Below are 16,494 nucleotides of genomic sequence, written 5' to 3'. Positions count from 1 at the left end.
AGGGGGTGTACTAGAAGACCTCCAAGGTCCCTTCCAACTCTGTTATTCTGTTATTCTATTATTTTAATCTTATTGGAACTACTGCTTTCAATCATACGTTTTGTGACCACATGTTCACAATGTCAAGATGTTGTAGCTGCGGCTACTATTTTGACCCTTCTCTCTCTGTCTGACATAAAATTAAAACAGAATCGATAAATATTTTATAAATAACTCTTCGACTTAAATCAGAGAAATGGGGAGGAAAGGTTGGGGGGTTTTTTTGCAAGCTATTTGATCTTGAAAATATCTAGTCTCTCCAATTTGGATATGAAACTCAAATACTCTGGCCACCTAATGAGAAGAAAGGACTCACTGCAGAAGAGCCTAATGCAGGGAAAGATTGAGGGTAAAAGAAGAAAGGGACGACAGATAATGAGGTGGCTGGATGGAGTCACTGAAGCAGTAGGCGTGAGCTTAAATGGACTCCAGAGGATGGTAGAGGACAGGAAGGCTTGGAGGAATGTTGTCCATGTGGTTGCGATGGGTCGGACACAACTTCGCAATTAACAACAACAACCAATTTGGATTCTCAAACTTTGTAAGTTCCTATGGTAGCTCAACCCTTAAAATGAAAAAAAAAGAAAGAAAGAAAGCACTTAAATGTGTTTCCATGGTTTTGGAGAAAAAAGACCAAATACTTACCCATGACATTTTCTGTCCCACCAATCGGGGGAGTGTGGCTGGACACTCCATACTGAGTGGAGGCTGAAGAAAATCCAGGGACGGATGGGAGTCCACCGTTGACTTCGCCCGAATGCATCTGATAATTCTAGAAGGGAACAAAAAAAGGCATTTACAAAGGGAGGAAGAGGGATACACAATGGGGATCTTCCATTACATTTCTCCTTTCAGACTCACTTTAGAATTTTAGGAGATAAAAGCTTCAGGATTTACTCTTTCTACCCTTAATGTGAACCTCAGGAAAGTAGTACAGGTAGTCCTCGACTTACAACCACAACTGAGCCCAACATTTCTGTTGTTAAACAAGGCAGTTGGTTAAGGACAGTTTTGCCCCATTTTATGATCTTTTTGCAAAAAAAAAAAAAAAAAAAAAGCCCTGAAGTTGAACTCTTAACAAGATGAATGCGCAGAAATGGACAGATTAACGCTTATTATTAAGGACAGAGAAGAGACTGAATATTTTCTGATGTGGGATGGCTAGAAAGTAGAAACAGAAGTTAGGAAAGAGAAGATATAAGAAGAGAAAATGTTACTGTGGAGAGAAGCTTATGATGATGTTATGTACTATTGTAAATTATCATGATATAGAGTTACATTATCAATGTCAATGTAATGAATATAATAACAAGTATGCGAACTATGAATTTTCAAATAACTGTATCCAGCTCACACACAGTTTGATGGAGATGGAAAGTATTATAAATGAAATAAATAAAACTTTAAAAAAACCTAGATGAATGCCTATGGGGATTGTCACAGAAGTGCTTTTTACAAAAGGCAAATAGACTTTCTTGTGTTTTTTTCCCCCTTGAAAATGTTTTGCTTTTCATCCAGGAAGTTTTTTTCAATTCTAACTTAGTTCAGTTAGAACTGAAGAAGCTTCTTGGATGAGAAGCGAAATGTTTTCAAAGAAAACAAAACAAAACACCAAGGTAGTCCAGTGGCCTTTTGGTAAAAGGACCTTTGGAACTAACAAGATGAAGTTCTTGTTTGTACAGAAGTAATTTGCTCCCCTTGACTCTGGATCACATGGCGTTTCCCCCTGAAAGAAGAGGCCTGGAACAGGGGTGAAATCCAGCAGCTTTTGACAGGTTCTGGAGAACTAGTAGCAGAAATTTTGAGTAGCTCGGAGAACCAGCAAATATCACCTCTGGCTGGCCCCAAGTGGGGTGGGAATGGGGATTTTGCAGTATCCTTCCCCTGGAGTGGGATGGGAATGGAGATTTTGCAGTATCCTTCCCCTGCCATGCCCACCAAGCCACACCATGCCCACCAAGCCACGCCCACAGAACCAGTAGTAAAAAAAAAAATGGATTTCACCACTGCTCTGGAGTAATCTGGAACTTACAACTACGATAGTAGATTTTAAGATTTAATAGCCAGAAGGATGAAAATGTAAATAAAAAATATGAAAATATAGGATCAAACAGAACTGATAGAGAAAACTGGTTTAAAGATTGAGAAAGAAGTAAAATATTTGGGTGACAAATATGAATTATATGTTATTTCAAAGCAATTATGTGAAGACATGGAATGAAATTTAAAAAGACAAGCTAAGATGGTAGAAACAACATGTGTCACTATTGGGAAGGATTTCTGCGATAAAGATGAATGCCTTGTCTAGAATGATGTTTCTGTTTCACACAATACTTGTTTTGACAACTGATGTACCATTTAAACAATGGCCAAAAGATATATCTAAGTTTGTATGGCAAAGGAAAAAGCCAAGGGTTAAATGTAAGATTTTATCAAGCTGTAAAGGAAAGAGAAGGACTTGGGTTGACCTGATCTGAAATTGTAATTTGCAATTTATTGTTTGCCTTGGATGAAAGAATGGATGTATGTGAGAAATAAAAGACTTTTAGAGTTAGAAGAACATTACCTGATCTGTGGGTGGCATGGATACTCGTGGTACAATGAAGTCAAAGTTAGTGTAGATTTCAAAAATTGTTATGTGAGACTTGTCACATTAAGAATATGGAATAGATACCAAATCAGGTTGTGTCTGAAAACACTGTTAGGGCTCTCAAAACAGAGAAGCATTTTATAGACAAGAAATAATAGATAAGGATAGATGGATAACCTACGGTCAGATATTAGAATTTTATCAAGGGGAAGAAATATAAAATCAAGAGTACAACTGATGATAAAGTCAATGGTTTTCTTGATTTAAAAACAATTCAAAATAGATTCATGGTACTGGACAATGCAAGGCAGAATTTGACACGGAATAGCGGGGAGATTGCTGTATGCATGCACTAAACAAATGGTTGTAAGTCGAGGACTACCTGTACAGAATCTTCCAATTTCTACACGTACTCACAAGCACACCAGAGACCCAGGTTTTATTACCATGCGTTCATGCTGGTGAAGATTGCTGAAGTTGCTAGACTGGGGAAGCGGGGAGGAAGAAGCGCCCAAGATGGCCCCATAATTCGACTGGCTCATGCTGCTGGAAGAACTCCACAGATCTGCCGAATTGTGAAGCCCATCTGCAAGACAGAAAGAGAAGAATCAGAAACAATTGGGTTGAAGAGTTGGCTGCCCATTCCGCTTCACACCCTCACAAAGTAGGAGAAGGTTTCATAACTGGAAATCTGTAAATCTACATTTGGATAGGCAGGCACTTGAGACCTCAAAGCCCAAAGTAAGTTGGGAAGCCAAAAGAATTGCTGAAGAGGGTCCAGCTAAGGATTATGCAGCTGAACCTTCAGTCCAACATCCTTCTTCCCACCAGAAGCCCTTAAGATAGACTTCCCCAGTCTGAAACCCTTCAGTCATGCTGGACTGCCAACTCTCAGAATTCGCCTGCAGTCATTTTAATTATTTATTTTTAAGTATGATATCTGTAATACTATGAGATATTGCATGTATGGTAGTCCTCGGCTAATAACCATTCTTTTATCTCCAAAGTGCTTTTTCAGGAGGCAACTGGACTTTCATGTTTTTTCTTTGAAGACGTTTCGCTTCTCATCCAAGAAGCTTCTTCAGCTCTGACTGGATGGTGGGGAATGGAAGGATTTGTATTCCTTGCAGACAGCTGGCAATTGTCTGCAAGGAATAATTCATAACAACAAGGAATATAAATCCTTCCATTCCCCACTATCCTGTCAGAGCTGAAGAATCTTCTTGGATGAGAAGTGAAACGTCTTCAAAGAAAAAACATGAAAGTCCAGTTGCCTCCTGAAAAAAGCACCTTTGGGACAACCCTGACCTGGATGACTGAGAATCTCTACAAACAATTCTTTTAGTGACCGGCAGCAAAACGCACCCCCCCCCAAAAAAAGTGACTTAGCACTGTTTTTCAGAGTTATGACTCCGTTGCAGCGACTTCTTGTAGTCACATGATCAAAATTTGGATGCTTGGCAACTGGCATGTATTTATGACAGTTACAAGATCATGCGGTCACCCTTTGCGACCTTCTGACAAGCCAAGTCAATCCAGATACACTTAACAATCGTGTTACTAACTTAACTGCAGTGGTTCACTTAACAACTGTGGCAAGAAAAAGTCGTAAAAGCAGGGCAAAACTCATTTAACAAGTGTCTAGCTTAACAATGGAAATTCGGGGCTCAATTGTGGTTATTAAGTCGAGGACTACCTGTAATGGCAACAACTGCTGACATATAACAAAAAATTTCAACCCACCCCATTTCTCCCAAAGTCCAGCTTTCTCCAACCAGCACTCCCCAGAACTACCAACTACAAGTCTCAGAATTCCTCAGTCAGCATGGCCATCGCAGATAATTGGTTAAACGCCCACATCCCCAAGCCTATATATAATTTGGTGATGGCTACTAAAGTTGAATTCTTTAGGTTACCTACCTGGCATGTAGAAGGCTCCAGGGTAAACGGTGCTGGGAGGCTTGGAAGGTGCGTAGTTGGCTGAGTCCCTGCTGTATTCGTCACCTGAGTTGGGTGGATACACCTGGGAGGAAAAGAGGCAGAATTTAACTTTTTCCAAGTTATATTATGTTTCATTTGCTTCTTTTTGGTTTTTCAAAGGAAGGCCTGCTTCCTTTATTTCAAGCAGGACTTCTCACTCTTGGCAACTTTAAGACGTGTGGACTTCATCTCCCAGAATTCTGGGAGTTGAGATCCACACATCTTAAAAGTCACCAAAGTTAGGAAACCTTGATTTAAAATCTTTATATTCCATCTTTCCATTTCTTGAAAGCTGAACAATGAGACAGTTCTACAGGTAGTCCTCAATTTACGACCACAATTGAGCCCCAAATTTTGATTGTTAAGTGAGATGTTTGTTGCGAGTTTCGCCCCCTTTTATGAGGCTTTCTTGCCACAGTTGTTAAGTGAATCACTGCAGTTGATAAGTTAGTAAACCAGTTGTTAAAATGAATCTGGCTTCTCTGTTGACTTTGCTCATCCGAAGGTCGCAAAAAGTGACCTCGGGACACAGCAACAGTCATAAATATGAACCAGTTGCCAAGCGTCTGAATTTTGATCACAGGATCATGGAAATGCTACAAAGGTCGCAACTGTGAAAATGGTCACAAGTCACATTTTTCAGGGCCGCTGTAATTTTGAACGGTCACTAAATGAACTGTTGTAAATCGAGGACTACCTGTAAATTCAAGAGATCTCTTTCCTATGCCTAAAATGAGTACCGCATTTAAAAACTGATAAGAGATCTTCTTTACATATGAAAGCATGTTAAAAAGAGAATCATGTTAGGACTGATTAGCAAATTCAAAGCCAATTGCTTGATCCAGCCTGACAGATTAAGATTCCTGCAAGTGTTTTAGAACTCTTTGCTTCCCATCGTCTCCATCCATCAGCCATGAAGTCTCAACAAACCAAGAAGGATTCGCAAGTGAGAAAAGTGGCTTAAGCTGACAGGTAACTTGGTAAACACAGAACTCTATATTTGCTCTCTATTCCCTGTTATCAACTGATCCACTGAAAAGAAAATACTCTCTCCCAAACATATGGATCATTCATTCATCAGAAGCCCCACAGAGTAAAACACTGCCTGTGGATTAAGCAATGAGAATTATGCAGCGTTGACTCTAGCATTTACTCAATGCACAATATCGGTAGTCCTTGACTTATGACCCCAGTAGAGTCCAACGTTTCTCTTGCTAAGCAAGATAATTGTCAAATGAGTTTTTGTCCCATTTTACGACCTTTCTTGGCACAGTTGTTAAGTGAAGCACTCCAGCTATTAAATTAGTAACATGATGATTGTTATGCAAATCTGCCTTCCCCAGGTTTGACAGAAGGTGACTCTGCAACCATCATAAATACATGCCAGCTGACAGGTGTCCCAATTTTGATCATGTTACCTTGGGGACGCTACAATGGGCTTGTGAAAAAATGTTCATAAGTCATTTTTTTCAGTGCCGTTGTAATTTTGAACAGTCACTAAATGAATGGTTGTAAGTCAAGGACTTCCTGTACATAATGGGTGTGTGGGTAGGTGTGCTTTGCAAACTACTGGAAACACAGGGAGCTGTGTGAACCCAGCCAGTTGTGAATTATTCAATAAAGTCCAATGGAAGCAATCTATTAGCTTTTATGAGGATGAGCTTTCTGGTGAGAACTTACTCATCTCCACCAATGCAACCCATGTTGAGTTGACACTTGGGCAGCATTGCAAAATGTTTCCATAAAACTTCACAAAGATCTTATTGGGAGATCTTGCTGACTCCAACTACACAACACAGCGTAGTTACTCCCAACAAGCTACTGGGGCACAATTTACCAACCCAGCCGAGAAATACAAGCTTCACCACCTTTATTGCCAGAGTAGAGACTCAAGCGTGAGTTCATACATGTTTCCTTCTGGTTGTCCTCCAACAATGCTTGTTGTCTCTTTTTGCTACTTCATCTCCAGATGTTCCTCAGGATCAGGAAACAGAACAACCTTAAAAGCACTGTGGTCACTTCCATATTTCAGAGCTGGACCAAGTGCTTAGACCTCTCTCCCAAATTGCTAGGAACTCTCCAGCACTTGTGGGGATCTACTCAGATCCATCCACCTCCTGGAGCAAGCCAACTTTTAATGGGTCCTTCTATCCTGTTGGAGTTGGGGATAGCGACTAATCTTAGGTGAACCAGGAAGGGATCCAACTATCGCAAAAGACTCATTGAAATGTCCTCCAAATTCAGATCATCCACCAATTGCTCTGAGGAGAAGACAAGATTATCTGGGATAAGTTTATGGCTGTCATGGAAGCTGAATTCCTAAGTTTTCTCAGGATGCTACATAAAGGCATGGAGATTAAGATCCACCCCCCCCCAACTTTAAATCAGGAAACTTCAAAACCAGCCTTGAATTAAGGCTCAGGAGTTGAGGAAAGATGGATGTTATCTTCTACAGCAGGGGTGTCCAACCTTGGCAATTTTAAGAGTGGTAGACTTCAACTCCCAGAACTAGCTGAGGAATTCTGAGAGTTGAAGTCCACCAGTCTTACAGTTGCCAAGGTTGGACACCCGTTCTATAGGCAGAATCCCTAGTCACAAGGGTGTCAAACTGGCAGCCCATGGGCGAGATGCGTGACGCGCAGGCCACGGCCACCCCAGCTCCGCGAATGGGAAAGATGTTGTGAAATATCACATGGCGGCAACGTGACACGGCAAGTTTGACATCCATGCGCCTAGCAGGTCTCTCCAGTCCACATTTTGGCAATCGCAACCCACCTCCTCTGAAGAAGTCACCAAACTTCTTTTGAAGATTATCACCACTCTTCCTTCCCCACCTTGGGATTATAGCTGACGCAAGACCCAAAAGCACAGTGGCTAAATCTCCGAGAGCGCTGTTGCCCTCATCCAATCAGGTTTGAGTAATGATCTCTCGATTCTCCTCTTTTTTTCACCCCATTGGCAAGAGTGATTCTATCAACGGTTCCCATCAACGCTGCTCTGAGGTTCATTGGAGCTTCTGAATCCTCCCACCATGTCAAGGTAATTGCCCTTGGTGCAGCTGGTATCAGTTCCACTAATAGCTTCCCATCCAGCTTTAACTACCAAAATACACAAATGCCTAAAGACAAAGCTGAGGACACCAACCTTTAATGGGAAATGCTATTTCCTGTTTTATAGCTCAACTTTCTAGACCTCAAGGATAGAGAGAGAGGCTTGCAAGTTCCTAGTTGATGGGAAACTACATTTCTGTGTCTTCTTGCCAAAGGGGAAAAAAAATTCACAGCACCCTCCTTGGATATTGGATATCAGGTCAAAACAAACGTTATCTCTCCTGCACATCAAAATTTTGCAAGATGATGTTCTTTGTTTAATCTCTTGGTTCTGGCTGGTTTAAGGAGTGGCACACCTCTGTAACAGGGTGTCTCCCCTGTTTTGGGTGCTGCTGCATCTATGGGTTTGGGAGAGATTTTTATCAACGCTGAATTACAATTACAGTTTTTAATCTCTGAAGGGTAAAAAGCTGAAGACATTTTAAATGTCTGTTTCATTTGCAGGCAAATACATGGGGGCCAATGGCAAAGTCTAGCTTTCTTGGTGTAAATGCTGGAATTTCCCTTTCCAGAGGAGAGGGCAGGAGCAGCCCCATGGACAAGGAATAGCGCTACACAAAGTACAACTGGCTACAATCCATGTAAGAGGTGGCTTTTGATGGCTAGAAGCCAATCAACATTTTTTGGGAAGGCAAGGGCTGTGAGTGGGCAGGACCAGTGATGCAAGAGAGGCAGGTCAAAACTTTGTGCTGTTTTTCCCCCTCTGGGTTTTCCGTCCGTGTGTGTGTGTGTGTGTGTGTGTGTGTGTGTGTGTGTGCACACGCGCATGAGTCTTTGTTTAGCTGGGTTCAGTCTATTTTAAGCTTTTGCTTTGAACAATTCAAAATGGAAGGAACCCAGGATGTCAATTTTCGGCAGTGCAGGTTGGAGCAGACCTCAGCAAAGGCAGAAAAAGAAACAAAGAGGGGTTACAGTAGTCCTCAACTTACAACCGTCCGTTTAGTGACTATCTGAAGGTAAAACGGCACTGGAAAAAAAAAACATTGCAGCAACCCTGTGCGATAAGAATTTGGGCCCTTGGCAACCCGCATCTAGTAAGAATAGCTGCCGTGTCCTGCAATCATTTGATCACCATTTGTGACCTGCCCAGCCAAAGTCCTTTCAATGGGGAAAGCTGGATTTACTTAAAGACTGTCTATTTACATAACTGCACTGATTCATTTAGCAACCATGGCAAAAAAAGATCATAAAAATTGGGCGTGACTCATTGAACAGCCGCCTTTTTAAGCAATAGAAATCCTGGTTCCAACTGTTGGTCATAAGTCAAGGATAGGGGGTTAACACACAAACTTAGCTCTCACTGCCAGGTAAGAGCTGGCAATTGTGGTCTTCACTCCAAAGGCTGGCAAAGGGGTGTGTTTTTTTTTTTATTTTGGAAGCAGGAACAAAGAATAGATTAGCTTTAGTTCTGATTCTGGAAACAACAAAGACAGGCAAGCTTTTTTGTGATGGCTTTGTGTTTGTGTTGTGTTGTGTTGTGTGTTGTTGTTTTTTTTGTGTGTGTGTGTAAGTGGTTTTTAAAAAACTAGACCTCTGAAGATCTCTTAATATACACCATTATGAGAAACCATATAGTAACCATCAACACTCAAGGTTAGCAGGAGTAGCAACTTGATTCCTTCTTTCCTCAAAGGATTTAAGATGGCAGCTAAAAAAAAAAAAAAAGCCTTGAAAATTCAGGAGACACATCCTTTACCCGGATGAAATGGCCCAGCAGTTAAGCAAGATTCAAATCGCATCAGTTAAAACAAATACCGTAACTTGTCTTCTCAGAACAGAGTAAGCCTGTGCTGAAATGGCAAGTGAAAGGCAAGGCTGGGAGGCACAGTCAAAAACACTCAGCATCAAGAGATTTGGGGGGTGGGGTGGGGGGGAAGAGAGAGAGAGAGAGAGAGAGAGACTGAGCAGCAGGCAACGGGACTTGCCAGCAGAAATTGGTGGATTTCTTGCAGAATTGCTTCTAGGTAGAGCAAAACCTGGTCTTTGGGCTGGAATGTTAATTGCAAAAGGCTCATCTGGCTTTGTACAAGAGTTTTTGCATCTGTCTATGCATTTCTAGGGCAGTGGGAAAGATGTCTCTCTGCTTTAAATCCTAGAGTGTCTCTCCACCCTCCAGCTAGGGATGAATGACACTTCCTGTCCTTCCTGCCCACTGGCCACACACATTTCTATTACTGTTTATATTATCTCTAGTCCACCAGTTAACTGAACATCTCCCAATGGATCTTGGTTAGAATAGCAGAATACAGAGTTGGAAGGGACCTTGGAGGTCTTCTAGTCCAACCCTCTGCTCAGGCAGGAACTCGCAGGCCTGGATGCATCACGTGCTGGCCACGCCCACGCCCGGTTTAGAGAAGGGGGGGGGAAGTCGTGATACGTGATGGGACGACGCAAGGTTGACACCCCTGCCCTATCGCATTTCAGATAAATGGTTGTCCAATCACTTCTTAAAAAATTCCAGTGTTGAAACTTCTGGTGGCAAGTCGTTCCACTGATTGATTGTTCTAACTGTCAGGAAATTTTTCCTTAGTTCTAGGTTGCTTCTCTCCTTGGTTAGTTTCCATCCATTGCTTCTTGTCCTGCCTTCAGGTGCTTTGGAGAATAGCTTGATTCCCTCTTCTTTGTGGCAGCCCCTGAGATATTGGAACACTGCTAAGCTGAGGGCAAGTTTACCACCCTCCTCCTGCGGCGACAACAACGTACAAAAGTCCCCAACCACCAGGAGTCACTTAGGTGAGGTCGGCAGTGTAGAAATGGGATAAATAAATAAAATTCCAACTTATCTGGAGGCAGGGGTGAAATCTACCCTCCTTCCTTACCGGTTCGGAAGTGCACGTGCCGCACACCCGTGCTCACTTTGCTCACGTCACATGCACACGTGGACCTTCTGTGCATGCGCAAAACCTTCTGTGCATGCGCAGAAGGTAAAAAACACATTACTTCCTGGTTAAAACCAGGGTGGGCTAAGCTTTGCTCCACCATCGCTACCGGATTGCTGAACCAACCGCGACGATCATTAAGGGATCGCCCGATCCGGTCCGAACCGGGAGCATTTCACCCCTGTCTGGAGGGCACCACATTGGGGAAGGATGGAGAGTTGTTCACATTCCAGAGAATGATGAGTCTCTCAATATCTGGTCCTCTTCAGATATGCTGGCTTGTTTTTACAACATCCTCAACTAGCATAGTGGAGGACGGTGGGTGCTCCTGTCCAACCAATCCCACGACATCAGGCATACAGGTAGTCCTCAATTTACAACCATTCATTTAGTGACCGTTTGAAATTACAGCAGCACTGAGAAAGTGACGTGGCTATTTTTCATGCTTACGACCGTTGCAACATCCCCATGGTTACAGGTTCAAAATTCGGGCCCTTGGCAACGGGTTCATATTTACGATGATTGCAGCGTCCCAAGGTCATGTGATCCCCTTTTGTGACCTTCTGGCAAAGGAAGCCTGATTCACTAACAACTGTGTTAGTAACTTAATAACGTCAGTGATTCACTTAACAACGGTGGCAAGAAAGGTCATAAACTAGGGCAAAACTCACTCAAAAAACGTCTCCCTTCTGCAATGGAAATTCAGGGCTCCATTGTTGTCGTAAGTCGAGAATTACTTATAATATCACATTATGCCATTTTAAGACTTAACCGGGGTATTGGAACCCGGAGACCAACCCTCAGCTTAAATATGACTAATCAAAGAAACGAAAAGAAAAGAAAAACACCAGTCATGCCCCCTTTTGATACCGATCGAGGAGTTTCAGAATGAGGACTGCTTGTAAAATTAGGCCTCTCGAAAGATTCTCAGGCATTAAAAACAATGAGGTGGATTTCTGTTTCATTTGCATATCACGGGGGCGGTGTGTTTGGGCTGCATTATTATTATTATTATCATTATTTTTTAAAGGATTTTTTTTTCTCCCTGCGGGTTGGGCCTGTACATCTTAATGGCCCCTTGGATGGCCTCCTTAAAGAAGACCCAACCTACTGCGTGTCAAGGTGGAAGGATCGAATCCAAGAAACCAACTTCCCTGACAATTGCAAATCTTTTACCTTCTGCACTCTGTGTGTGTGTGTGTGTGTGTGTGTGTGTGTGTGTGTGTGTGTGTGTGTTCAGGGGGGTGGGAAAGAGAGAGAGAGATGTATACTACTAAAGCAAAGAGGTGGGGGAAGGAAACAAAGCGGGAAGGGGGGGTGGAAAGAGAAGGAGAGCACAGTGCGGGGGAATGAAACTCGCTGCAAAGAATAAGAAATCCAGTAAATTGCCTTTTCCTATAATTTGATTAAATAGCAGGAGCTGGGACTGGGACTCGAGCGAAGGAGGAGGAATAATAGCCGTGCGCCATCTGCCAATGCCTGGCACCTGGCCAGTTCTCCAGGCAGCTGTGTGGTGCTGGGTTGGGAGGAGGGGAGGAAAGAGACAAAAAGGAAAAAAAAAAAAAGAGAGAGAGAAAGAAAGAAAAAGAAAGGGGGGGGAAAACAGGGAAGGGGGGGGAATGCAGCTTAAAATTCAAGGCATTTCCAACTTCTCCTATTGGAAGACGGGGAGGGATGCCTGGCAAGTTCCTTACTTCCCCTTTAACAAACCATCTTCTGAGGGGAAGGAAGAGAGGGCTGGAAACTCGGGGTTTAGTCTGAGATTCGTAAAGTTTGCAGGTTAAATTAAACATTCTCCCCCACCCCCGCTATCTTCCCTCATAAACATTCAAGCCTTTCCTTTATGGAGGCGGCTGTGCTCCACAGTCTCTAGCACCAATCCCACCCAAACAGTAGTTTTCTTCCGCCACCGTATTTCTATCAAGGCTTTATTTGCAGAGCAAGGGAGGAGCAGAAGGGGGAATGATTTTAAATAACAATAAAAAAAAAGAGAGAGAGAAGGAAAATGGAAAGAGAAAGAAAGAGAACCACCACATGCGTCAAAATGATACTTGGCCAGTGTGCCACACTTAACCGTATGGTTGTCGGGTTTTTTTAAAAAAAAAAGTTGGGTATAAAAAAATAGGGAAAAAAAAAGCAGAAACCACATATGTGTTTTCAGGTAAAATAATGAAATGCAACAGAAAGAAGTAAGAAATCTTGATTCTCGTCTGTGTACTCTCTCTATTAAAGATTTTTTTCCCCCTAATTCCTGATAGGATTTTCAAGGGCTGAAAAATATCTAATTTGTGGGGATGCAGAGAAACATGACATAACATAACAATGGTTGAGGCCGTCAGAAGAGCAAAAAACTGAACTTTTACATCTCCCTCAACACCTGAAATGGCAAGAGGAGGAGGAATAGAGGAGAAGAGGAGGAGGAGGAGGAAGAAGAAGATGAAGAGGATGAGAAGGAATAGAGAAGAGGAGGAAGAGGAGGAGGGGAGGAGGAAAAGAGGAAGAAGAGAAGGAGGAGGAAGAGAAGAGGAGGAGAGGAGGAGAAGAAGAGGAGGAAGAGAAGAAGGAAGAAGAGGAGGAGGAGGGAGAAAAGGAGGAGAAGGGGAGAAGGAGAGAAGGAAGAAGAGAAGGAGGAAGAGGAGGAGAGGGGGAGGAAGGAGAGGAGGTGAAGGAAGAAGAGAAGGAGAAAGAGAAGGAGAGGAGGAGGAGGAAGAGGAGGAGGAGGAGGACTGGAAGCAGCGTGAAAGATTTTGTATTTCCCCGATATACACTCCTATCTATGAATGACACCTCCATTGGATCAGCCTGAGATGAGAAGAAGAGATGGGCAGGGCAAATAAAACATGGAATTTGCACAGCTATAAAACAAGAGGCGAGAAAGAGTGAGTGCAGAAAAGAATGAACTCCGGGAGAATTCATGCCATGATCGCCTTCTTCCCTCTGGAGGGAAGCCAAGAAATGGGGCCCCCCGAATGAACCCCAGATGTAAAGGCTGGTGCAGAATGCAAATGCTTCTCTAGCCAGATCGACTTCGGAAAAGGGGCAAGGACAGAATCTTACCCAAGCAGGAAACCCTAAATCAAAGTTTATCTCCTCTGTGGGTGGGTTATTCAACTCCACCCCTATTTCTCCTCATCCCACCCCACAGAAGCCATCATGGCCCTATACCATTCCAGACAAATGATTGTCCAGTCTCTTCTTGAAAACCTCTAGTGATGATACCCACAACTTCTGAGGCAAGTTGTTCCACTGATTAATTGTTCTTACTGTCAGGAACTTTCTCCTTAACTCTAGGTTGCTTTTCTCTTTGATAAGTTTCTATCCATTGCTTCAGATGCTTGCCAACTGACTGATATTTATGACGGTTGCAGTGTCCCAGAGTGATGTGATCACCTTTTGTGACCTTCTGAGAAGCAAAGTCAAAGAAGAAAGCCAGATTCACTTAACAAACATACTCCTAACTTCACAACTGCTGTGATTCACTTAACAGCTGTGGCAAGAAAGGTCGCAAACCGGGGCAAAATTCACTTAACAGCTGTCTGGCTTAGCAACAGAAATTTTGGGCTAAATTGTGATGGTAATTGAAAGACTATCTGTAGGAGATACCAAAACAGACAGGTGGAAATCGTTAGTTCAGTTTAATAAAAAAAATCCCATATTCCTTCTTAAAAGAAAATAACCAAAAGAACTTGCATCAAAAGGATGTGTTAACACAACAATAAAAAAAATGATTCCCTCACAAGCCTTTGATTTGCCTAGGAGTGAGAAAGCAGTGATTCATATCTTAATGGAATACAACTTCTCTTATTCCAGCCTTTCTTTACAAGCATGGGCACATAAATTCACAGGCAATATTAAAAGGGGTTTTCGAAAGCTCCTTTCTCTAAATAGCAGTCTTTTGGGTATATTGGTATGTACCCACATTGTCAGAAAGGTTTAGGGGTTCTATCACTCAGCTTTACTGCCACTAATTTGTAATTGAAACAAAGGTGCAATGAGCAAAATATCACACACATGCGGACTGCCAGAATGATGGAAAGTATGGTTACATAAATATAGGTATCCCCCAAAATCTGACCCGGTTAGATCAAGATTACAATTGAAATTATTATAATATCCTGTATAGCAGTGTTTCCTTGACACCTTTTAAAATATGTGGACTTCAACTCCCAGAATTCCCCAGCTAGCCAGCCATGTTGGCTGGGGAATTCTGGGAGATGAAGTCCACATATCTTAAAGTTACCGAGGTTGGGAAACACTTCTTTATAATTTGTATTCAGGATCTTGGCCTTCATCTCTTTCTAACACTTGGTATAATGTTCCCTGTTTAAACAAGGATCAGATGGACACCTAATCAGTATTTTGTAGTAGTAGTAGACTTTCTAGCCTGATAAAGGGTTGAGCTAGATGATCTTTAAGATGCCCTCCACTTCTCCAATTCTGTCTGCTATCCTCTACTTCTACTGTCCATCTCATTATTGCTGAGTTTATTTGTTCCCCTTCTTACCCTGACTCCTACCCTCCCACAGCTCTTTTTCTGACCTGTCCACACCCAATTGTGGTCCCTTTCTCCTCAATACCACAAGCTTCCTCCCCTTGACTTAAATTGTTCATTGGCTTTTCTGAAATCTAGCAGCCTCTTGCAGTTAAACTGGCCTTGGGCTCTGCTTTATACTAGTTAGAAACCACTTTGGCACTCTGCCAGCATCCTTCTCTCTCTCTCTCTCTCTCTCTCTCTCTTTCTCTGTCTCTCTCAGCTAGTGGCTCTCAAATGTTCTCTGACATCACAGCAGTTCCACCAATCAGAAAGAGGGAAAGATCAGGAACTGCCTTCAATGCACTAACGGCTAGACTCTTGATCAACTTTGATAGATGGGTAGAGAAAATTGTAACTTACTGAAGACGGGAGTCCTGGAGGCACCTTTCGGACTTTTTTCGGTTGTCCATCTGAATGTGGAGTAGAAAAACAAAGAAATAGATAAAAACAAAGCCAGTTAGAGACAAAGCTTTGGAGCAGCACAATATAGTAGGAAGATTTGAATCCAGATTTTGAAACTCATTTTACAGATGGGTTACCTTGATTTTCCCAAGGTTTACCAGAGCTTAACAACAACAATAACAACTTAAATTTAACAATTTGTAGAGTACCCTGCTCTTCTAAATGAATGTTTGGAGACAGATTAAAAAATAAAAAAATCAACCTCAAAATATGCAACTGAAGATATTTGGAATGACTGCAGGTAAAACCCACCAGCTTTAAAACAAAACTCAGCTAAAACAGTCTCATGCAATAGCCCTTGCATCAACATAAATTTCAGTTTCGTGTTTATTTTTCACCTTCTTCCATAAAGCTGAGGACAGCAAATATATTCCCCCAAATACATCCTTTGCAACCATCTTGTACGGTAGGTTAAAATGAGAAATATCAGCTCATCCTGGGTCATCCTCAGCAAAGGATTAGATTTCTTCTGTATTTGACTTCAATACAAAAGATTAACCGCAATGTCTGGTTGAATGCTGGTCTGCACTGATGGACTTCGGAGTCAGAAACGACGTTAAGGTGGAGTTGTCGTTTCCCCTCCCCGCCCCCATGAAATCAAGGAAATTGGGAACAAAGAAAAGAAAGAACTTCATCCCAGTCGCTTAGCGACCGTTTGCATTTTTGACAGACCCCGAACATGGGACTTACGACCCAGACTCGAAGGTCCGATGAATGCCCCACCATGACGTCATGTAATTTCATTTTGGGTGCTCAGCCATTGGCTGGTATTTACGACCATTTGCAGCACCCCAGAGTCACGTGACTACAATTTATGTCATTTTGGCCGGTAACCAGTGTTTATTTCTGGTTTCTGGCCCCAAACACCCGGTGTTGGACAATGGATTCATTTAAATGACT

General features: G+C 42.4%; 1 protein-coding gene across 5 annotated transcripts in view; it reads right to left on the bottom strand.

Annotated features, from left to right (window-relative positions):
* The window catches only part of TCF3 (transcription factor 3), a 132,607-nt gene that overhangs the window by 27,948 nt on the left and 88,165 nt on the right, over positions 1-16,494 (bottom strand). For all 5 annotated transcript variants that reach the window (XM_070943820.1, XM_070943826.1, XM_070943834.1 and 2 more), the window contains exons 8-11: positions 15,493-15,542; positions 4,550-4,652; positions 3,076-3,215; positions 685-811 (exon numbers count right to left, since the gene is read on the bottom strand). In XM_070943820.1, coding sequence (XP_070799921.1) covers positions 685-811; positions 3,076-3,215; positions 4,550-4,652; positions 15,493-15,542 — 420 coding nt within the window. The remainder of the gene's footprint in view (positions 1-684; positions 812-3,075; positions 3,216-4,549; positions 4,653-15,492; positions 15,543-16,494) is intronic.

The sequence above is a fragment of the Pituophis catenifer genome, unplaced genomic scaffold (genome assembly GCF_029215685.1).
Source record: "Pituophis catenifer annectens isolate HBS135680 unplaced genomic scaffold, rPitCat1.0.hap2 SCAF_1, whole genome shotgun sequence".
NCBI classification, from domain to species: Eukaryota; Metazoa; Chordata; class Lepidosauria; order Squamata; family Colubridae; genus Pituophis; species Pituophis catenifer.
Note: the sequence above shows the minus strand (reverse complement) of the source record. Positions and strands in the feature narration are given on the sequence as shown.